We start from the raw sequence: 21,677 nt of genomic DNA on the forward strand, positions 1-21,677 counted from the left end.
GGAGGTGCAAATTGCGATTGATGCTTTGAGAGATAGTGAGAGGTAGATAAAAATGCTCAGTTTGTGCTACCCAACTGTTTAGGCTGCGGGCTGGCTGTGACGAACAAGGGCGGTGGCCTCTCATCGCGGACGGGCATGCAGGACTTCATCGCCAAGTCGACTGACAGCCTTGATCGCAACCGCGTCAACGCAGTCCGTTGGTTCGTCGCTCTCCTGGAAGGATCTCAAACACAGGGGGGTTACCTACGTGTGTTTACATGCCCGTTTGGGCCCGCGATCGGCAGCTTGGCGGGAAGGAGCCGAGTCCGACTTCTCAGTTTGTTGGACGTGCCCTATGTGCCTGCCACGCCCACCGCGAACAAGATGGCAGTCCCTCCTGAGCAACAGAATAGCTACTAGACTGGAAGACGAGCAGGAGTAGGAATAAAATCAGGATAACGACAGGAATAACAATAAGAATAATAACAGGAATAGAAATGAGAAGAAAATATGAATAAGAAGGCTTATAGCATTTACAGCTCTAACTCCTTGGGCTTGTAAAACTGCTTTGTTTTTTGCCGTGTGTGGTGGGCGTGCCTGCGTATCATCTCACCAACTGAACCCGGTGTCCGCTCCATGTTTTCCCTTTCCGATATGCTCGTACTCAGCAGTCACCCACCGAACCCGGCACTTCGGGAACCGGACCTGGAGGACGGCAGCTACAATAACGCGCATAGTTCAGAGGACTTAATAGGCGGCGCCGGCGAGGGCTGCGGGCAGGTGACGCATTGTGTGCCGAGTACCTATCTGACGCAAGCCGTTTACGCTTGTCGCGTTAGATCGACATCCAAAATGTGCTCGCCGCTCTGCACCGCGGGCCCGTCGGGCGACGGCCACTTGTAGATCATTTAGAAGCAGTTTTGTCCGCAGTAAAAGCGCCGTGGCAATCTTTGCCAGCCTTCTTGTGGTCGCAGCAGTAAACGTACTTGTGCGACTTGGAATCTCAAAGAAAAATAAGCATTAGTTAAGGCCACAAAGATGCCACGTAAAAGGAGAGAATGGGGCGTGAATAAAAAGCACAAAAGGAAGTCGCAATAAAGTTCTCGGTTCCAGGCAAGAGCGACCTGCCTACCGCACGAGATGGTGTGCAAGCGGGCCCACCACAACGGGTGAAAACGGGGGCGCGGCCAGGGGGTGTTGCCACTCCTCGCCTCGCAAGCGTGCAGGCTGTGCTCCTCCTCCTCCTCCGTGGTGGTGAGGAGCTTATAGTTTGTACGCGCGACGGAGGCGCGGCATAGACTGGCCGTACTCGGCCTGAATTCGGTCTCACAAGACTTGCTGCCAACACCACTGCCGCGCTGAGGTGGACAGCGGACCCAAAATATTTATGCAAAAATTACTCGACTACACGCCACGCGGCAGGCCGTTTTGACGTGTCGTTGGCATAAATGGCCTCTGAAGCAGTCAATAGGGCTCGTTGGTAGAACAAACTCGTTCCACTACCTAGTATTCTACATGTAGCTAGAGCAAAAGCCGCAGCAGCGTCCTATGCCCCACCAAGCGCATTGAGATATCCAGACCGCAGCATCGGCCGCGGGTCGAACCCGAGGTTCTCGTAGTTTTCCGCCGGGCCCCGCAGCCTGCCGGGCAGCGTGCGGTCCCGCCCGGCACTATAACCGTCCGGCGCGGCCGCCTCCACCTCGGGCGCGCCGCCAGAGCCGTCGCCGTTGCTCACGGCATTTTCGCTCTTGCCGTTGCCGCCGCTGTTCATAATGGCCGCGGCCGCCGACGCCGTCGCGGCGAGGCCCGTCTTGGTAGCGGCCGCGAGGTCGGCGAGTCGCTTCAGGCTCTGGCTGGCCGTGGCCTCGATGCTAGTCGACGCCGACGCCGACGAGGCCGGCCGGGAGGCGCCGGCCTCCATGGCCGCCATCTTCTCGCGGATGACATTGTCCCACGTCGACGGGGCCGTGTTGCCGCCCATGAGCTCGTTGGCCATCAGGTCGCGCGCCTCCTCGCGCGTCTTGGGCACCCGGGCCAGCTCGGCGAGGCACAGGCCGGCCAGGGCGACGACGTTGTGGTTCAGCGGGCTGAGCGCTACGTGGCTGGCCGTCAGGTCGTCCAGCAGGCCCTTGGCCGCCCACAGCAGCTCCGTCGACTGCGACGACGGCGTGAAGAGGTAGGAGAGCAGCCGGCAGTGCCAGTAGGCAAAGTGCAGCACCGGGTGCGACTTGGGTGTGATGCTGGCCGGGAAGTCCATGCGCCACATCTCGATGCCGACGGCGAGCGACTGGCTCAGCACCAGCTGGCTGGCCCCCGGCACCATGGTCAGCGGCCGTGCCGACGTAAGGAACGCCTCGACGTAGTGGCCCAGCACGAAACACAGCTTCACGAACTGGTATCCTGCCTCGCCCAGCAGGTTCCGAAGTCCGGGCCCGACATGTATGCTGCCCTGCGGGACCAGCAGCCCCTGTGCCGTCCCTACGGCGTTGAACCGGTCCAGTGCTACAAGACTCCACCACGCCCGGAGCGCAACCATGTCTTCCGACTCGGGGTCCGAATCAGGCTCCGGCCAGCCGTCCTCCATGACCTGCGCGGTCCGCAACCCCATGGCGTATGCCACTGCCACGGCGCGCCCGAGGTAGCTGGTCTTGGACGGGCTCCCGTGCTGCCCGCGCAGCGCTGCGGGCCCGTGGTTGTCCGCCTCGATGGCCAGTAGCAGCAGACTCTGCAGGTGCACCAGGTCGGCCATGGACGAGCCCTGAGACCCACCGTTAGACTCCCACTCGGACAGTAAACGATTGGCTGCCTTTGCGTCGCCTGCAGCAACCCCGGCCGGCATGGCATGGAATGAATGCATAGTCGACACTAGAGCTTCGTGGAAGGCCTTCTGCAGCACAGGTGGACACTGTCCCAGGTTGGACTGCACAACCGTCTTTACGCTTGCCAAGAGCGGGAATGTGGGGTGAACGATGGTGAGATACCTGCATGTCGTGTTAGTCTGGCCGCCCGAGAGGTCAACTACATGCGCTTACCTACCCGTGGAAGACGTTGTCGTCAATATCACGACATGTGCCGTTAGGTATCGCATCGATAGAGGCCCGAGTGTCGGCTACAGCAGGCGCTGGGGTCTCGACGTGAATGGGTGGTGGTCTTGACGGGGTTTGTGCTTCTAAGACTGGTGCTGGAGCCGGGGCCGGTGCCGGGGCAGGGACAAGCCTTGGGGCCAAATTATTCACCGAGTAGGGAGGCTTCTGTCCTGGTGTGGCCGGTGCTGGGTAGGGATGGATTGGCCGCGGCTCCGTCGGCCAGTTCGCAGCAGCGGCAGACTTGCTTGAAACTGGCGTGTTGAAGGTGGTTGCTTCTGCCGACATGCTTGAGAACGGCCGCTTGGCGTTTTCATTTAAAGGAGCCGAAGGCGAGGGGGAGAATGTATCCGACGACTCTCGCCTTGGTGCGCCCGCCAGCTGTTCCATAAACTCGCCCGCCAAGGCTTGGTTCCCCAGCTTCCCCTCGATCGAGTTGATTCTGTCTGCAAGCTCTTTGATGTACCCCTTACTGGGTCCGCGCTTCTGCGGTATTCGGCTGAAATCACATCGAATCTGCGAGCGCCTGCAGTTTGTGCACGCCACCTCACCAGTCTCGGAAATCGAGTCGCATTTTACTTTTTTGCGCCGACACGCGTCGCAGGCCCGAGAAACCTTTGAGCGCTTCCTGGGCGGTATGCCGTTGTCATGCGGCGCTCCTCCATAAGCCATCTGTAGATGCGGGGGGAGCTGCATCTGCGGCTGTTGTACAGGGTCATAGTGCGGCCCAGGTTGTTGTGCCTGGGGTAGCGGACGAGGAGGCTGCAATGGGTGCTGTCGGGGCGGTTGCTGTGGTGGCTGCTGTACTAGGGGTTGTTGTGCTAGGGGCTGCTGTGCCAGGGGCTGCTGCGTTTGCTGTTGAGGAAAATGCTGAGACTGGTGAGCAGCGGGTGGTGGAGGCGGAGGCGGATGAGGCTGTTGCTGCTGTCGCTGCTGTACTGACTCTGACACAGGCGCTGGGTGGTGCAGTTCCTGCAGAGGTGGCTGTGGTCCTGGCGATACATAGGGGTTTGGAAGCCCAGACTGCAGGTTCTGGTCATGATGATCTAGCCCCCGACCCCCTTCCGGTGATAGTGGCAGGCCGTGGTGGTCCATCGTAGGAGCCTGGCTATGCAGGCTTGTTCCGTCGTTCGCCAGGTCCGAACCATCCATTTGAACGTCCTGTGTTTCCGGATGCTGATCGCTTTCGGTAGATTCGACATGGTTCGCTACGGGTCCGTTATGCATCTCCGTCGGTTGTTCGTGGTTCTCGGTCATGGGCATCGAATCCTCGGGTGACGAAGCGCGGTTGTCAGACACGGAGACGTTGTTCTCGTTCACAAGAGTTTCGGCGTCGGGGACGGGGCCTCGCAGTTCGGGCTGTGCCTGATCAATAACGTCGATATGTGGGGGGCCCTCGTGATTATGGATTGCATGGTTCTCGTGGTCGTGGTTCGCAACGGCAACGGTCTCGGCGCTGACCTGGGTCGTTGGATTCGGGGCGTCGTGGGGCAGCAAGGGCTCGTGGCTCCGGTCGTGGCCGGCCATGGCCGCGGCCTCCTGCGCCGCGGCAGCGGCAGCCATCATGGGGGCGAGGCTATCGCTCAGGCGCGCGGCGAGCTGCAGCTCGTCGCTGTCGTCGCCGCCCACCGACGGCCGAGATTCCCCTGCGGCGGGGGAGAGGGGTGCCTCGTTTTTCAGCTGCGGAGAATCCATCGCTGTCGTCGCCGGCGGGGGCAGCGGCGCGTCGAGCTGCAGGTGGTGGACGGCCAGGCTGCCGCTATCGTCATAGTAGCCCGCGATGCCCTGGCCGTCGGCTGCCGGAGAGGGGTACTGCTGCAGTAAGAGGCCCTCGGCGTCGTCGGGCGGCGCCGGCTTGTCCATCGAAAGACCGGGCAGCGGCGGGGGCCAACAGCATCAGGTTCGTACCTGGGACCTCCTGGGCGTCAAGGCGGGGGGCCGAGTGGTGCAGGCGCGTGCGAGTCCCCTGCGAGGCGACGGCTGCCAATGCAGGAGGCGTGTGGGTGGATTCCCACAGCGACGCTTTCCTCCTCTTCGTCCCTCCCCCTCTGTGAGCGGCACCAATACACCCAGTCGTTGCGACAATGCGCAGAGCGCCAGTCTAGCTGTGACGGTCGTCGGCCAATCGCGTCGGTTCGGGAGAGAGAGCCGGCCGGGGTCCTCTGCAGAGCCATGGCATCAGTACATGACATGGGGAAGGGAAGCAGTTCTGCTTGGGTGCGCTTCTCGCAATGCTGTGAAACCAATTGATTGTCTTCTGTTTGCTAATTAACAAAACCCGACCGCCGCGCACAGAAAGAAACCACGGCGATGCGACGCCGCCAGCGCCAGGGCAATCTGGAGAGCATAGCATCCATAGCAGAATTGCCGGCAAAAGGGGTTTGCGCGGGGGGAGGGGAAAAGGCGAAGGACGAAATGGCGGTTGAGGTGTGTTCAAGCGAGAGAAAAAGGCACACGTACCTTCTGACCAGGACGATGGTAGTCCGATGGAACAAATCCGTCCGTCCTGGGCTTTTTCACGGAATAGGAAGAACCAGCCAGCCGAGAGGGAGGTGTCGTTTTTTTTTTCCTGCCGCGGCCGCGTCGAGCTCTGACTGGAAGCTCGAAAGCCAAGCCAATCCAATACGCATTTATCCGAAGATGGTCCGACCATTGGGTCAAGCCTTGGGATCTTCACAGGGGTGTGTGCTTAGCTAATGCGACTGCTGTTTCTGGGGACGGATTGCCTCCAAGGTCATTTAGCCGAGCGCCTCTTCACACAGGCGAGCTTCTGTCGGCTCCGGCGGCTTCTTCAAGTGTGTCCGAGCCCGGCTTTTCCGACAGGAGGCGCGCTGCTGGACTGGATCTCCTGGGCCGCTGCATTCCAGGCCTGTTTGGCTCCTCCGCGGCGTCGGCTGCGTCGGATGTCGTGCAACATGCGGCCAAGCTCGATCGATTCTCCGCATCCCCTCCCGTGTAACGCGTGGCGGGTGCTGGAAAGAGGCAGCCGTCAAACACACACGTGTTTCTTTGTGTCTGCTCAACACAGGCGAGCGCACGCCGTCGTCTTCTTATGGACTGAGTGGGAAGGCCTGCGATCGACTCTCCCACACCAGCATCGAACACCCGCCTCGCCCCAGTGTGTTGGACAGGCGAAAAGGAGGGTCGACTCCGCCATCCGGATGCGGGATGGCACTTAGACTCTCCTCACCTCTGCGAGACGAGCCCCCCCGCTCCTGATCACCTTCGCCGGCAGACGCTCGCCTTGCTTTTTCCCCCATGTATTGCGTGACCCAAGACCAACATGATAATTCCTCCTCAACCCTCTTTGCCGAACCATGACCTGCCGTGTCCTGGTCTTTGGGTATCATCAGCGAACCTACCGTTTGAGTATTTTTCAACTTAAACTCGTTGTGCTTGAAATACGTTCCAACCAACTTGCCACCGCCAGCACATGCTCCCCTTTGCACAAAAAAAACAACAACCAATCAGCAAGACCGGGACCGATGGGTTCTTACTACTAGTAGACCATCCATTCACACCCACCTAGTCTCAAAACCCACCTACCTGGGAAGCTCCGTGGGGTTGTTACCCTGCTCTTGGAGAGGATGTTCATGGCGTTAGATCCCACATGTCACACACAGAGTGCTTTGAGCTAGGATGCTCTCCCGCTAGTACAATCGCCGACCACCGCGCATGGTCCTGTATCTTGCCGACGCCCCCACTATGGCTGGTGGTTGCCGGCCGTGGTCACGCGTCATGCAGCTCATGTAGTTTGCTCTCTCCGGGTCTTGGCGCCACGGATGTCCCTCCGACGCGGCACTTGGCCGTTGGAACATCTTTCTCCCTTGGTGGGCGACCACATCCGATGTCGCACCAGAGATCCGGTGCAACATAAGGACACCCTCATCCCTTCGAATCTAGGCGCTCGCTCTTTCTCGAATTGGCTGCTGCTCTGGAAGCAGTACGGCGAGCAAATCCAGTGTTGAGTATCAGGAGGCACTTAGATAGATAAGAGTCGCCCATGTGGCAGATACTGAAACACGCTTCGTTTAGCCGCAAGCGCTACCGTAAAAACGTTGCCTCTCGCCGGACCGGCATCTGGAATGGGATGCTGAAACTTGCGATCTGGGTCTTGGCGAGGGGGACCACCCATGCATTGACATGCACCTTTGACAGCTGGTTTGCTCCCTATGCTGCGGACTGCTGGCTCCGGAGTCATTACGTCCACACATATGATCCAGCCAACCGATTCCTCCCCGCGCTCGGCAGCTTCTGGTAAGAAACGGGCCACAGACTACCGGAGCCCACGAGGAGCCCGCCATGGGGGGGAAATCCTTTGAATAACCAGCCGAAAATTCGGCGTTTGAGATGTCTTAAAAAAAAAACCAAGCGAACGAGCGTTCGAAGTTGGGGGCAGCGCGGGTTGAGGCCCAGGGCATTGTCCTGTGAGCGGAACCAGACCGTCCTCAACTCCGGTTGCGGGAAGACTCCGAGCAGATATCTCCCCGCAGACGAACAGCGGCCAGTACATTCCCAAGCTGCCGGTCGGAGCTGTCAGGATTGATGTGGTGTGGAGGGTCAACCCGGTCGTTCAAAGGATCGACAACAGATCTGCATGCCGGGGGTCGGTACATACCCCCGCGCTTCACACCACTCCAGGGTTCCAGGGTGAGCTTCTTTGGAGCTAAGCTCTCCTCACAGCTCCCCTGCCCCCTTCCTGATGGCTGGCCTCAAAGCCTCACCACTCGAGGTTGGTGCGCGATAAAACTTTGGTGATTGTTCATGGATAGCCAACAGACAGTCGCAGCCGGAAGAATTGGCCGTTGTTTGTTTGAGGTAGGATGTAACGGCACGGGAATACATTTCCTCCAATAACGAAGAAAGACGTCCCATCTCGATATCGCGTCTCTCCACTGCGACGATCTTCTTACCCCGGGTTTTGATGTCTTAGCCCAGTTTCCAACCTAATTCGAGATGCCGAGTGTTGAACCAGTAAACGGGCCCCCAAGCTCCGGGCCTTGGTTTTCACCATGGCTCATCAGAATTCCTTGTGTGGATTGGATCCCTAGGTGGTTTTAGGGAGGCGCTTTTTGTAGCTCGTCTGGTTCTCCTCGACCACCAGCCTCACTTTCTTGTCTTCGCTTCTCCCAGAACCCCTTGCCGTAGCTAACCAATATCTCCTCCCCTTCGTTGATCCCACGGAGCGGCCCATCTTTTCGCCCACCGCCAGGCCCAGCTCCGCCCCGGGAACCCTTGCCTCTTTTCTGCTGCAGCAGCTGCAGCAGCTCCTGCTGCCTCGCGAGCGCCTTCTTCCCCACCGGCAGCACAAACACCGCCATCGTCCACTCCCCCGCCACGACCGGCAAACGTTCACCCGGCGCCTCGGTCTCCCCGCCGCCGTCCGCGGCCGGAGCCGGCGCGCGGGGCCGCGGCTGCGGCCGCGGGTCCCAGACCTCCCTGAACTCGGCGTTGGCGCGCACCGCGCCGGGCACGCCGCGGTAGTCGTTGACGAAGCGCGCCTCGTTGCCGCACCGCGCCGCGTCCACGGCCACGTCGGCGTCGCGCGATAGCCACAGGTCGTAGTCTGACTCTGCGTAGCTGTACTGCTGCTGTTGCCGCTGCCGGCCCCCGTCGTCCTTCTGCGGTTGCGGCGGCTCGGCCATGATGCCCGGGTGCACCTCGCCCAGGTACGGCAGCACCAGCGCGCCCGGCTCTAGCCGCCGCGCGGCAAAGAGCCCGCGCTGGCCCGCCGCCGGGTGCCGCGGGTCTGTGATGGTACGGATCTCGACGGCGGGGCAGGGCCCGCGGCGCAGACTGCGCGGGATGGTGCTTGGTGCTGTGGTGTTGGGGGCGGCGGCCCGGGCTGGGGGGATGCGGATGGCGGCCAGTTGGGATTCCGTTAGTGCTGGCGAGTGCCGCGGGGTGTAGAGGTAGGGGATGTCTGCTGGCCAATTCTTGGGCAGGATGAGGGTGGGTTTATCAGGGGTCGGGGTCGCCATTGTGCATTTTCCTTGTTTCTGGTGGGAACTGTCGTCTGAAGTGGCCGCTGTAATTGTCCACACAGACCAAAAATGTCGTGCCAGTGTTGAGACCCCAAACACCTGTTGGGACGTTTTTCCGCGATGCAATGACAATCAGTCCGCGGATTTGGCTGTTGAAATCACACTTGCAAAAAGACCTGATGGAAATCCCCATTTCCAGCTACGCCTCGGCTTGTTCATCTTGGCCGCCAAGACACTGTTGCGGAGAGGCCGCTTACAAACGCCCCCACACAACACAAGCGTATAATCTCCAGATTGGCGGCCCCTCCCAACAAGTTCATCCGGCCGCTTGGTCTAGGGGTATGATTGCCGCTTTGGGTTGTGATCTTTGATCACTCTGATTGCGGCAGGTCCCGGGTTCGATCCCCGGAGCGGCCCATCAAACATCGCCACAAGTGATGATCGGTTCCTTTTTGCATTTTGCTCACATTTCTCACTGCTCGTATGCTATTTGTCTTCCCTTTCCCCCCTGTTTTCTTTTATCTTCTGCCTTTTTACGTATTTTTTTTCTCTCTCTCGATACCTCTGTTCTTCGGCAACATCTGCACCCATTTTTACCTCGCCGTCATGGCCCAAACTGGGTGATGCGCTATTGTAACATTCGACAAGTACGCTGTTTAGTTTGCGCAAGGGTATCTCAAGACTTTAAGCACCGCCAGAAGGGACATCAAAATCCCATATTTTCTTCCAGCCAATTGCCAACAGTCTCCTCTACAGCCTCGTCGTCTAGATCTGCCGACCCGACATCGCGCAGGCGCACCCTCCGGTCAGCCTCCTGCTCAACGGCGGCAATATCTTCGTCCCACCCCGGTCGTCTCTCTAGCTCGGACAGCTTGATGCTGCGGCGCATGAGTGCCGCCAGCCGCCCCGCCTGCGACGCGAATCCATTGCTTTCCATCCCGCCCAGCAACCGCCGCCTGTACTTGGCCGCGGCCGCGGTATTGCCTCGTCCCTTGACAACTCGGCCATCGCTGATGGCGATGGTGTCGCCGTCGGCTGGGGATTCGTGCAGGAGCAGCGCCGCGGGGATCTTCAGGTCCCAACCCCAAGGCGGGAATCTTTCGTGCGCCGGACGGGGGATCTTGAAGGTGACCTCGAGGTTCTTGTCTGCGGCCTCGCCGCTGCTCATGCGAGGCTCGAACCCGCCCGCATCTGGGCCCGCTTCCAGCAGAGAAAGGTTGATGATATCGTTAGGGTCGGAGTTGGCATCAAGCGGCTGGTCAAAGGTCGGCGGCGCCTCGAAGCCGGCGTTGTGAAAGAACAGGCAGGGGCTGGCGAAGGGATCGAATAAGCTGGACGGGCTGCCGAACAGGGTCGGCATCACTCTCTTGAGATAACGGAATGCCGTTTCCCCTCTCTCCTCGCGTTCTGGCATCATTTCCACGTCCGCTTGATTATATGAACTCCCGTCCTGCTGCGGCAACCAGTTGATCGCGTGGCCGGGCAGGAAGGTGGTCCAGTCGTAGATTCCATTGTGCAGAGCGACGCTGCGGACTGCCATACCGTTGAACTTTTGTGACTCGGTCAGGCCGAGCGCGGCGGCCAGCGACGCGCCCAGGTAAGAGCCGCAGACGTGGATGTCTCGCCTGAGCGCATGCTGGGGCGCCAGGTTCCGCGTGATCCAGCTGTATCCATGGAGCACGTCGTGCAGCGGCGTCGGCCAGCGGGGAGGCGTGGGTGTCACGCTGTTGTGCGGCGCGCCGATGGGGAGAGGCCCGCCATCGCCGTCGCCGTCGCCGTCGCCGTCGGTCCCAGGCCGCACAATCTGGGGGCTTGAGACTTGCTCGGTCTCATCCCCTTTGTCCGTCGCGGTCACCTCGGGCCAGCGATAGTAGATGACGACTGTCGGGTATGGGCGGATGAAGCGCGGGAGGGGCATGCCGGCAGGGCGCGAGAAAGGCGGGAGGTATATCAGCAAGGGGGTGTCGTCCGAGTGCCGCGAGAGGTTGTGCAGACCCAGGGTGATGTGGCCGGACGATCCGCACCGAAGCCGAACATGGTCGCAATCGGACTCAGACCACGATGAGAGCGGCCTTCTTCCAGGGCTCAACAGCACTGCGCGGCTGCCTGGGCGGGTAGCGAGCAGACAGAGCTGCCTGTGGCATATTTTCATGATTCGCTCGACAGCACCTCCCAGAAGGGCCCTGTCATGACCTCACTCCGCCGAACTTCACCAACCACGGCCTGTGTCCTAGCTCATGCGATTGGTTGTTGACTGGCTAGCGAAACCGTCGCTGGGGCCGGGGTTCGGCTTAGACTAGTCAAAGATCAGGGATAGGTAGTGTATGATACGCCAGGGAGGGTTGAAAGATGTCTAACGTCAGAGTTCAGGTCATCGGGTCTCTCGCCGACGACTCGGCGAGCTGAACAAATTTGCGTCTGCCGCTGGAACATGGATGCACAGGCGCACCCCTCGCCAACAGAGCAGCCAATCAGAACGGTAACCTAACCCTGTGGGTGTCTTGCTAACGCCGGCCGTTGCGCCCAGAAAAAAAACAAGCTTCGGCGACTTGCATGGCCGCTGAAGATGAACGCTAGGCCGATCGATCCAAGGCGCCCTAGCCGGCAGACCAAGTAGGCCATGAGTAAAACATCCAGGCGAGACCACACGTCATCGGACCCAGTGGATGCGGCATGCCGCTGTGTGAAGTGGAGGCCCGGCGCGGTGAAAGGACATGGCAAATTGAAATTACCATCCACCTCTCCAGAATCTTCGTTTTTGATCACCAGACTTTTAGAGCCTTTATCTCTCGCCTTTCTTCCTTCTGCCGTGCAACAAACGCAAGCCCATTCGATCGCCATGGACGTGACATGAAAATCGCCGAGCACCTCTCCACCTCTTTTTTGCTCCTTTTACGGGGTTTCTTTGATCTCTCCCCGACGATCCGGCCGCTATGAACGACGCCAGCGGGGAGCACATCCAACGCCATGTCAAGGAGTTTGAGCAGCAGGCCCCTGGCGGCAACGGCCAGGATTGGAAGCTGGACATGGGACGAGAGATCCCAACTGCCCATGCTCATGTCGACCCAACGTACGCACTTCACACCAACTATAGCCCCGTGGCACACAACTGACTGGACTTTTGCAGACGCTGGTGGTTCGCCTCGTCGGCCTTCCCCATGATCGCTGGCACGCTTGGCCCCGTCGCCTCCGCCTTCAGCATCTGCGCCCTCGTCCGCCCCTGGAGGCAGCGCCTGGCCCCCGGCGCAAAGGTCGACCAGGCCCCCTTCGTCGCCGACCCGACCTGGCTCATCGCCGTCAACGCCATCCAGCTGGCCGTCGCCATCGTCGCGAACCTGTTCCTGCTGCTGAACATGGCGAAGCGGATCCGGTTCACCGTCGCCATGCCCATCACCATCGTCGGCTGGTACCTTTCCGCCGCCTGCCTCGTGGCCCTCGTGGCTTCCGCGGCGGTCCACATCACCCTCACCGATCCCGACTCGGAGCACATGTGGTCGCAGGCCTTTTGGTACGGCATCTTTGCCGGCCTGCTGTACTTCATCGTCGCCTCCCTCCTCGTCGTGACCGCCTGGGGCGCGAACAAGGGCCGCTACGAGAAGGATTTCCAGCTGACGGCCAGTCAGCGCACGCTGATGGTCCAGACCATCATGTTCCTCATGTACCTGCTCCTCGGCGCCCTCGTCTTTTCCACCATCGAAGGCTGGCAGTACCTTGACGCCGTCTACTGGGCGGACGTGACGCTGTTTACCGTCGGCTTTGGCGATATCCGCGCCACCACCACGCTAGGACGCGGCCTCCTTTTCCCTTACGCGCTCGTCGGCGTCATCAGCCTGGGTCTGGTCATTGGATCGATACGCAGCCTGGTGCTCGAGCGTGGCAGGAGGATGCTTGGCGCCCGCATGATCGAGAAGAAACGGAGGGGGCTTATCCAGTGCCTGACTGACCATGACGAGCAAGGCATTCTCACGCCAGTCAGAGACGAGAACGCCAAGGATGCCGACGGTGAACGGCGCGGCGACGATGGATCTCCGATACCGCCGAGAAGCACCAAGACAGGCTTTTCCGAGATTCAACGCAGGGAAACCGAGTTCAGGCTGATGCGCCGGATACAAAAGTCCGCCGCCAAGAGAAGACGCTGGCTCGCGATGGCGCTGTCGACCAGCACCTGGATCCTGCTCTGGCTCTTGGGCGCCCTCATCTTCAAGCACAGCGAGGAGCCGTACCAGGGATGGACCTATTTCGACGGCGTCTACTTTTGCTTCGTCAGTCTGACCACAATCGGCTACGGCGACGTCACCCCGGTGTCGAACCCCGGCCGCGCCTTTTTCGTCTTCTGGTCTCTTCTCGCCCTCCCGACAATGACGGTGCTCATATCCAACGCCGGCGACACCGTCGTCAAGGCCATCCGCGATACGACGAACCAGCTCGGCGGCATCACCATCCTCCCCGGCGACCAGGGCGCCCTGCGGGACTTCAAGGCCATTTTGCACACCATCTCGTGCGGTATGCTCTTTGCCGAGGACGACGACGTCGAGGAGACCCCTCCTGGGTTCCTCGGCCAGGCTCGCATCCGGCGGCTCTCCGACGAGGACGGGGATTCTGAAGGTGACGAGGACTCTCGTAGCCTGCAGAAATTCAGATCGGATGAGGCCCTCGCCGACGAGGAGCGCGTTCTGGAAGGGGCTTCTCGAGCAAGACGCAAAGCCCGTGGCAAACGCCCCGAATCTGGGCCGAATGGCGGCACATCAGAGCCCAACCAAGCGCGAGACACCCACGCCCACCACAACAACGATGGCAGTTCTACACATAAATCTTGGGGATTAAAATTGTTAGTGCTATGGGCATTTCTATCCTTATTTTTCTTTTTTACTATTCCTCTTCATATTCCCCTTGTTATTCCTCTTGTTGTTCTTGCCGTTAAACATGACAACCTGAAGACAGTGGCATGATACTGGAGAAGGAGAAGTCCGAGCTAACACCCCAAACAGTGCATCCGCAACAGCAAACCTCGCCGGCGCCGCCACAAAGTCACCCAACCCGCAAGTCAGCAGCGCGAAACCTTCAGGCCTGCCACCGCCCCGCCCAAGAATCTCGCTCCCTCCCATCCCGCAGGACCCTGCCGACTATCACATCCTGCTGATCGACGAGATCGCCCGCGTGTCGCAGCACATGAAGCACAAGCCGCCAAGGAAGTACAGCTTCGCCGAGTGGGCCTGGTACCTGCGGCTGCTGGGTGAGGACGAGGGCAGCGCCGAGACGCACAGGCGCGCCAGGCCGCACGTCCACGGGAGGAGCGGGCGGCGGCGTGCCGGGGCCGGCGGCAGCAGCAGCAGTGCCAACCACAGCGCACTCCGTTTGGCCGAGGAGGGCGGCGCCAGCAACGGGTCGGCTAGGCCGGGGGTTGACGGTGATAATGGGCAAGGTGCGGGGGTCAGGAACGGGGAGGATGGTGGTGCGCCTGTGGCGGCACAGGATGGCAGCTGGAGCTGGATAGGATCACGCAGCCCGCTGATGGGTAGGCAGGACGAGGCAGAATGGATTCACGAGAGACTTGTCATGAAGCTAGCTGAGGAGCTGCGGAGCGCCAGGAGAGAAGGAGGCGAGGGGTGAGACACCTATTCTTTTCTAATTACTTGGATTTCAAGCGCATGGTTACCCATTTCCATCGAGACGCCAACGCATCTCAGCAACTCAGTTCCCGATAGCCTCTCAGGAAAACAAAGCAGAGAGGAGAGAACAAAAAGTACGGCGAGGAGACGTGGCAAGTCCCTCACTCGATAGTCCCATCAGTCGTCGTCTAGAGGTTCGTCATGAAATATAGTTCTTCATCCACCGTTGGCCCATTTCCCCCGCATGTAGAGACGCAACAGGGGACTCGCCATTTCTGTCCCTTTCAAGCGTTGGTTGCGTTCACGCCACGCGCCACACGCCTCCTTCCAGCCCGATATCTCTACCAGAAGGTGGTGTAGGGAATACCATGTGCGGCGGCAGCCGCCCGGATCGACGTGCCGCCCTGGACCAAACGGCAGGCCTCGCTGATCTGTTCTTCTGTGTATTGCTTCTCCGCCACTTTGGCTGTAAGATGCGGGAAAAGTGATGAAGAAGGGATATATGTTAGCCGAGATATTCGGGAGAGGTGAGTGATATCGCGAGGGCGTGGGAAAATTGAATGGTCTAATTAATAGGGGGGTGACCGAGGATGATATCTAACTTACTCGAAACGTTGGGGATGTCGGAACAGCTGGAATCTACCGCATCAAGGAGACCGTAGGAGGGAAAAGCGCAAATATAATGCTACCCCGAAGGGCGCCAAGAGGATCTATCACCTAGGCCTCGTATATGAATCAACGTGTAGGCGATCTATCTGTGCGTGTCGTCGGCCTCTAAAGCGACGGCGTCCGTGACCTAGGGTCAGTGCACCGCGCTCGACGGAATCATCGGAATAGCTGGGATCAACGGAAACGTCGAGATCGTCGAGATCGTCGAGATCGTCGAGATCGCCGACATCGTTGACGTGGCCAACATCGTTGACATCGCTGACATGGCCAACACCGCCGACATCGTCGGCATCCTCGTGAGCGTGGCTACTACCGGGTGGAGGCTCAAGTCTCGGCCCTTTCTGGCTTGGCTGCGGCACGGTTCTGGCTGTTATCACTGTCAGTCGTTGCGTAGTTTCGGGCGATGACTCCCCACGCGACCCAGGGGGTCCACGATGAGAAGCAAAGCCTGGCCGCTCTCCTGGCCTGGGTCTACTTACCGTCCGCGTTCGTGGAAGGGGCAGAGGGGACAGCAGGACTCCTGCCAACGAGGCTGCCTGTGGCGGCGGCGGCGAGGAGCTTCTCGCTCGCGTCCAGGAGGCCGATCTCGTGCTCCAGAGCCTCCACCTTCGCAGCGATGTACTCGGCTTCGTTTTTGTTTCCAGCCGACTTCCTCACTTCATCGATCTGGGCCGCGATCTTGCGCCGCTGATCGTCAAGGTTCTTACGGGCCTGCTCGTTCTTGACGCACAGGCTCGAGATGGCCGCCGCAATCTCGACCGTGCTGGTGATGTGGTCAAAGGTGTAGGCGCGCGACACTGTAATGCAGGACGACAAGCGGCTCGCTACGGTTAGTGCTGAACCAAAAAAATGAACGGTAAACTCCGTCCCGTATTGTAAAACTAGTATCAAATGAAAACGCACTCTTCGCGGTTTTGTGCTGTTTGCTCAGCAGCGGGATGTTGGTGATTGCAATTTAATGTGTGGAATTCAGCCTTTGTTTTCTCGAAGAAATTTGTGGTGAGTAAGAAAGCAAAGCAGCGAGTGGGCGAACGGGAAAGTGGGGTAAATGAGAAGAAATGTTTGCAGCAAGTAAAGCCAAAAAAACTGTAAGGAGAAGCTGATGAGGTTCTGAACAGGTGATGAGTGACTTAGACCTAAAAGATTTATTATTAAAAAACGCCTACCACCTGGAGGCCTGTGCCTAGTCCTCCTGTTCTATAGCCACTTTTCGGTGGTATACTACTTGAGGATGAAAGAAATAATTAGAGCTACTTATAAGGCCAACTAACGTTGGTACCTTACACAATGCTTATGTTTACCACATTCTTTTTAACAGTTTGCTATTTAAAATTTAAAGCAATGATTCGCCAAGCGAAGTTGCAAGATAGCATTGGTAAGGTAAAATTACTAAATAGAGGAATAAAAAAGTAAGAAACGCTAAGAAGAAGGAATGGTTTAACAACAAACGAAAAAAATAGAAATTTGAAATTATATTGCAAAAAGGCAATCTGTGCAGTAAACTACTCTAGCCACGACGGGGGCTACTCGGAAACTGTCACAGCATGGCTGTCGGGGTTGCCGTTTTCGTTTGGTTGTCGTCGTTTGCGATGAGAGTTCTCCTCGAAGCGCAGGCCGACGCCCTCTCTAGGCTGCACCCTTGGGGAGATTGTAAAACGGGAATTTAAACATGAAACTGCTGCTTAGGCAGTCTGGTAGAGGTATTACACTGCGTGTGAATGTCTGGGGCTAGGGGAATGGGGTTGTAACGGAACAACCCCAGCCCTAAAGCATCACCGCAAGGCAGCGGTGGCTCAAACCAACTGGGCCGTCCCAGTAATGCGCTCAAACTCACCCACGGTGTGCGCCCACGCCGCCTCCGCAGTTCCGTCCTCCCTCAAGTTCGCCAGTGTCCGCCGCACCGCCGCCGACCCGCTCTCGCAGTGCTCGTCGACCGTGTAGACGCCGCTGCCGACCTCCCCGTCCGTGCCGCCCGCGACCGCCCGCCCCGGCGCGAGGGCGACCCCGTCCGTCCCGTCGCCCTGGCCGCCGGCGCGCGCGGGGAACGCGGCGCTCGTGCACAGGAACGCGTGGCGCTCGCCGCTCTCGTCCCTGGGCACGGCGAAGGGCCCCAGGAGCGTCATGGCGGCGGCCCACAGCAGCCGCATGCCGCTGCCGAACCCCCGCCCGATGTTGGTGCGGACGAAGCCCGGGAAGCTGTGCACGAAGGACACGTCGGGCGCGGACCGGGCGAGCCGCTCGAGCGCCAGCGTCTGCATCGAGGTGCCGTGGCCGCGGGCCCGGGCCAGCGACACATTGCGGGCGGGCAGGTCGTTCGTGTCCACGGCTCCCTCCTTGGTGCCCGCCAGGACGGTCACCACGCGGCGGAGGTGCGGCGCGGCGCGGATCTGCGGGAGCAGGTTTGCGGCGAAGCGCACGCGGGCGTAGTATTGCAGGGCCGTGATGACGGGGAGCCCCTCTGGCGTGTCTGCTCGCTCCCCCGTCGTGTGGTTAGTTATTTGCCAATGTCCTTTTTTGCTCTGCCTTGACCGCACTTGTTTCCAGGAGCATGGAAAGCACGTACCGACCCCAAACATGAAGTTGCCGATGCTGAGAAACAGCACGTTGATGGTCTTCTCCTTTTCCCTGAGTTGGCGGCACACTTCGTCGACGTTCTTGAGTAGGGTCGCGTCTGTCTGCATGAAGAAATATTCGCCCTCCGGGTTCAGCTTTCCGCACTCGGCAATTATGCGGTCGGCTGCGGGTTGAGACCGGCCGATAATGTAGATTTTGGGTTGGCGGGCGTGCTTTGCAAAAGCGAGCAAGCTGTACTCGCCCAAACCGCTGGTGCCGCCGACGAAAACGGCCACCAGGCCCGGCGGCAGCTCCGTCGCGATGCGGGCGTTGGACCCCTTGACATCTGCGAGCTTAACCATGGCTTGTGGCTGGGTTTTGTGTGCTAGTGTAGCTGTCGCTGGGATATGAGGTGGTGCTGAGACCTTTCGTTTGGCTGCTTTCTAATGCTCCAGCCGACGCAGCTGTGTGCCCTCGAAGTGGGAGATTTATACTGACGCCAGGCCGCAATTGGGCCATACGATTCCTCCGATTCCCACCCCATGGTCTTACCACCTTGTCTGGCCCAGCTACCCCGCACAGGATCGATAAAAACCAATCATTCAATGTGTCCTGCTTGCCGCCACCACCAGAGTGCGGCAGGGAGGTATCAGGAGATGACACCATCGGGCACGGGGTTCCAGTTAGCCCAACAGACCGGCCTCGCCCAAAGCTCTCTTGCTATCCCCCGAATCCCGTGCTTGTACCATCCCGCTCGTCTAGGACCCCTTCTTTCCCTTTCTTTGTGTATATTGGCCTAACGTGAAGGCTGTTAGGGATGAAGTCCTGTGTTTACACGTAAATGCTGCAAGGATCCATTGTCGACTATGAGGCCGTGCCTGGCTAATTCCGAGCTATCGGATCGAAATCTACGGGCATTGTGGCGGCCCTCCTAGAAATCCACGTGCTTCAGTCGCCTGCTTCCCACTAAGAGGTCTAGATTATGTTACCAGCTAGCAATGCATTATCCCACCGCCTAGCCCGTCGTCTCCCCGGCCTCCAGCGGCCGCCTCCGGCCCCACTACAGCCACCATTGTCCCGGCCGCCGTCGAAACGGTGCATAGGCAGCAAGCGCAGCTTACTCACCCAGGCCCTGGGCATCGGGGAATTCAGCGTGACACATCTCCGCCAACGCCGCGGCAGCTACCAGCACTCTCTCTTCCGCCGCGCTAGTTTGCCTTTTTGCCGCCTTTACGTCGCCAAGCAGGGCGCCGTTGAGGTCGCAGGCTTCGTCGTCTTCCCCGGCACCGAAGAAGAAAAAACGCGCCGGACAGGTGCCCGCCGAAGCCTAGCGAGGAGATTTATATCATCAGCGTGATGGAGAGGTTCTCTGATGTCGGTCCCGAGGCAGCGCCACTCCACCACCTGCCCTCTGACACGTAAATGAATGTACAGAAAATTATGTGGCGAAGAGTATTTGGATGAGCCCGCCTTTTACTCTCCCTTTGCTTGGCTAAAAGCAGCCCAGCGCAGGCCAGGCTGGCTAGGGAGCCCCATTTTTAGCTTGCGCCCTCCTTGAGATCCTGCCGAAGCACAAAGACTAGGGGATGGGGTTTGCTCATGCAACATGCCTTCATACAGCTTTCCTGTTCCCCCTTGGCAAGGGGCAGGGCGCGATCCATCATTGTGTCACCGTCTGTGGCTGACCTGAGCACGGAGCAGGATCAGTTCACGCGCCAAGGGCGGCGCGACGTCGGCCATCTCGGGACCGACCTCGGCCAGCGGGCGGGATCTCGTCGAGGCTACGGCACATATCGCTTCCTATTGCTCCCGGAGGAGTCTGATGCATCATCTGTTCCTCGGGCCAATTGAAGAACCGAAGGAAGCCACCATCTCTCCCTGATCCAATTATATAGACACAGGATTGCGTGCCGCACCTGCGCGTCTTGCGCTTTCAGTAGCTTCAAGTTTTGGTCAGTGCAACTGCCCACACTTAGTGGCCAGACAGGCCGAGACCAGCAAAGGATGTGGCTATCGGCGTAGAAGATTATCTGGCGGCGTCAGAAGCACAACGGAGTTACTACCTACGGTGTCGCACACGATGATCCTCCAATGCTGCCATGACAATTACTGTGCCCAAGCACTTTCCAACTCATGGGCATCCCAAGGAATAATTATATTGTTCTGGCCTGAAACAGGTTTCTTTGCGGTCTTTCAACACATAGACCATCACCAACAAACTGACCAAGAATTACGACAGTTTCCCAACCACCGGTTTCATCTACACCTCACATCACCCTTCGCCGTGCTACCAACAGCAGACATAACAAAAGACAACCTCATCTTGAGAACAGGCCTTTCATTCACACCCACCAATAAACGCCGCCCTTGCAGCTATGCGCTTCACGACGGCCCTCGCCATCTTCTCGACCAGCCTTGCCACCCTCGGCGCGGCCCTCCCGGCCAAGCCCCAGCCCCAAAAGCCGACATCGACCGGCGCCAAGCCCAGCCACAGGCTCTTCTGCCCCGGCCCCAGCTACGGCAGCAACGGGCTGGGATCCATAGTACCGATCAGCTGTTACGACCGCATGAAGTGCGACTCCTCCGGCCGCGCCGTCGGCCGGTCGGGCGGCAAGGCGGTGAGGAGCTTGTTCGGCAACCCCTGCGCAAACTCCTGCATGTGCCTCAAGGCTTAGGCAGATGGCCTCGTTGGGTGACTGTGAGATGACATCTTTGTAAGGTGGTCGTATGTGAAGATTTGGCTAGGTGGCGTGCGTATCTGGGTCTTATGTTTTATGCATGGCGTAAGGGGAGTTGCGGTGTTACAATCCGGCTGGCGTTTGTTTTCAGGGCCTTTTTTGCAAAGGTATCTGCATTTGGAAAGCTGTCCCTGTTTCCTCGTCCTATATCCCTTGGGGCCCCTATCCCTTATACATCCATATATTTAGTTTTGTGTAACAGCGTCCGATTTCTCAAGTGACAGAATCACCAGCACCACACTGACCGCTGAGGGCTGACTGGTAGATCCATCTCCCATCATGGGATTCTTGTGTCCAAGCTCTGCACTTTGCACGAAGCTGTTGGCCCTGGGAAATGGATTCATGAATGAATTAAGCAAAGCCTTCCCTGCCTAGCACCAATGTTATTACCATATAACTCTACCCACCGATCGGGCCTGACCATGTGGCAAGCAGCAATGTGAACTACAACGAAATCTCTGTCGCAACATAACTAACCCCTGGAAAGAGAAGAGTCCGGCTACCAGGGCCAAAGTATCCTTGATGCCGAATTTACCGGGCGTGTATCATAATTAGTCCCTTCCCTTTTATAGGCGGGTTCGGTCATTGATATTTTGCTGACTTGTGCCTTTTTCTGTTTGAGCTTAATAGCCCATCCAGAATACCGCGAAACCAGATGACTATGAGTATTGTCAAGACTTTAGGCTCCGCTGAACACATGGTTCTACCTCCCAGTAACCTGTAAGGGCTACATCCCATCCTGCTCAGCTCGACTTCTCGCTCCTGCCCATGGTCGACTGTATCGTGCCTCCTATGGTGCCCTCTGTCAAGCTTGGCATTGTGGTGTACCAAATGAGAAGACAATATTTATTGCAGAAGGCAGGAAGCGCGAGACATGGGTAGGTTATTATACGGCGGTCTCACTGTGGCGGCAAGTGAAACACGGTGGTGCGCGCGCATGCGGAGACGTAGTCGTGACGACATCGATACCATGACGCAATTAGTGCATCTGCCACGCTTGCTCCGAGTGCCGGGTATTCGGGGCGTCTTTAGCATGGCTGGAAAGCCTGGAGAAGCCCTCAC

At 58.8% G+C, this 21,677-nt stretch overlaps 7 protein-coding genes and 1 non-coding gene across 8 annotated transcripts; 3 read left to right on the plus strand and 5 right to left on the minus strand.

Moving 5' to 3' along the window:
* Positions 1-1,394: 1,394 nt before the first annotated feature.
* GGTG_07708 (hypothetical protein) lies at positions 1,395-5,627 on the minus strand. Its single transcript, XM_009225533.1, has 3 exons — positions 5,523-5,627; positions 3,016-5,224; positions 1,395-2,960 (listed from the first exon to the last, which is right to left on the minus strand). The coding sequence occupies exons 2-3, from the start codon at positions 4,923-4,925 to the stop codon at positions 1,526-1,528; spliced, it is 3,345 nt and encodes a 1,114-aa protein (XP_009223797.1). The 5' UTR covers positions 4,926-5,224; positions 5,523-5,627; the 3' UTR covers positions 1,395-1,525.
* Positions 5,628-7,796: 2,169 nt separating this feature from the next.
* Positions 7,797-9,224, minus strand: GGTG_07709 (hypothetical protein). Its single transcript, XM_009225534.1, has one exon. It carries the CDS (start codon positions 9,041-9,043, stop codon positions 8,120-8,122), a length of 924 nt encoding a protein of 307 aa, XP_009223798.1. The 5' UTR covers positions 9,044-9,224; the 3' UTR covers positions 7,797-8,119.
* Positions 9,225-9,368: 144 nt separating this feature from the next.
* Positions 9,369-9,463, plus strand: GGTG_20156. Its single transcript has one exon. It is a non-coding gene; the product is annotated as a tRNA-Pro (tRNA).
* A 26-nt stretch (positions 9,464-9,489) lies between these two features.
* On the minus strand, positions 9,490-11,684 carry GGTG_07710 (hypothetical protein). Its single transcript, XM_009225535.1, has one exon. It carries the CDS (start codon positions 11,196-11,198, stop codon positions 9,753-9,755), a length of 1,446 nt encoding a protein of 481 aa, XP_009223799.1. The 5' UTR covers positions 11,199-11,684; the 3' UTR covers positions 9,490-9,752.
* A 50-nt stretch (positions 11,685-11,734) lies between these two features.
* Positions 11,735-14,878, plus strand: GGTG_07711 (hypothetical protein). Its single transcript, XM_009225536.1, has 3 exons — positions 11,735-12,116; positions 12,174-13,874; positions 14,035-14,878. The coding sequence occupies exons 1-3, from the start codon at positions 11,980-11,982 to the stop codon at positions 14,654-14,656; spliced, it is 2,460 nt and encodes an 819-aa protein (XP_009223800.1). The 5' UTR covers positions 11,735-11,979; the 3' UTR covers positions 14,657-14,878.
* Positions 14,879-16,614: 1,736 nt separating this feature from the next.
* On the minus strand, positions 16,615-18,399 carry GGTG_07712 (hypothetical protein). Its single transcript, XM_009225537.1, has 2 exons — positions 17,888-18,399; positions 16,615-17,791 (listed from the first exon to the last, which is right to left on the minus strand). Exons 1-2 carry the CDS (start codon positions 18,237-18,239, stop codon positions 17,118-17,120), a joined length of 1,026 nt encoding a protein of 341 aa, XP_009223801.1. The 5' UTR covers positions 18,240-18,399; the 3' UTR covers positions 16,615-17,117.
* Positions 18,400-18,994: 595 nt separating this feature from the next.
* GGTG_07713 (hypothetical protein) lies at positions 18,995-19,617 on the minus strand (the record flags this gene model as incomplete). Its single annotated transcript, XM_009225538.1, has 2 exons — positions 18,995-19,204; positions 19,564-19,617. 2 exons carry the CDS (start codon positions 19,615-19,617, stop codon positions 18,995-18,997), a joined length of 264 nt encoding a protein of 87 aa, XP_009223802.1.
* Positions 19,618-20,014: 397 nt separating this feature from the next.
* On the plus strand, positions 20,015-20,836 carry GGTG_07714 (hypothetical protein). Its single transcript, XM_009225539.1, has one exon. It carries the CDS (start codon positions 20,253-20,255, stop codon positions 20,550-20,552), a length of 300 nt encoding a protein of 99 aa, XP_009223803.1. The 5' UTR covers positions 20,015-20,252; the 3' UTR covers positions 20,553-20,836.
* The last annotated feature ends 841 nt before the right edge of the window (positions 20,837-21,677 follow it).

Source organism: Gaeumannomyces tritici, assembly GCF_000145635.1.
Source record: "Gaeumannomyces tritici R3-111a-1 unplaced genomic scaffold supercont2.4, whole genome shotgun sequence".
Lineage (NCBI taxonomy): Eukaryota > Fungi > Ascomycota > Sordariomycetes > Magnaporthales > Magnaporthaceae > Gaeumannomyces > Gaeumannomyces tritici.

What these genes read in the sequence shown, in the direction of transcription:
- GGTG_07708 (XM_009225533.1), bottom strand. Translation starts at nt 4,925, where the DNA reads ATGGACAAGCCGGCGCCGCCCGACGACGCCGAGGGCCTCTTACTGCAG. An exon ending in GACGACAACGTCTTCCACGG is followed by an intron (nt 2,961 to 3,015) that starts GTAGGTAAGCGC and finishes CACGACATGCAG; the next exon opens with GTATCTCACCATCGTTCACC.
- GGTG_07709 (XM_009225534.1), bottom strand. Translation starts at nt 9,043, where the DNA reads ATGGCGACCCCGACCCCTGATAAACCCACCCTCATCCTGCCCAAGAAT.
- GGTG_07710 (XM_009225535.1), bottom strand. Translation starts at nt 11,198, where the DNA reads ATGAAAATATGCCACAGGCAGCTCTGTCTGCTCGCTACCCGCCCAGGC.
- GGTG_07711 (XM_009225536.1), top strand. Translation starts at nt 11,980, where the DNA reads ATGAACGACGCCAGCGGGGAGCACATCCAACGCCATGTCAAGGAGTTT. An exon ending in CATGCTCATGTCGACCCAAC is followed by an intron (nt 12,117 to 12,173) that starts GTACGCACTTCA and finishes GGACTTTTGCAG; the next exon opens with ACGCTGGTGGTTCGCCTCGT. An exon ending in AAATCTTGGGGATTAAAATT is followed by an intron (nt 13,875 to 14,034) that starts GTTAGTGCTATG and finishes CACCCCAAACAG; the next exon opens with TGCATCCGCAACAGCAAACC.
- GGTG_07712 (XM_009225537.1), bottom strand. Translation starts at nt 18,239, where the DNA reads ATGGTTAAGCTCGCAGATGTCAAGGGGTCCAACGCCCGCATCGCGACG. An exon ending in CAACTTCATGTTTGGGGTCG is followed by an intron (nt 17,792 to 17,887) that starts GTACGTGCTTTC and finishes GGGAGCGAGCAG; the next exon opens with ACACGCCAGAGGGGCTCCCC.
- GGTG_07714 (XM_009225539.1), top strand. Translation starts at nt 20,253, where the DNA reads ATGCGCTTCACGACGGCCCTCGCCATCTTCTCGACCAGCCTTGCCACC.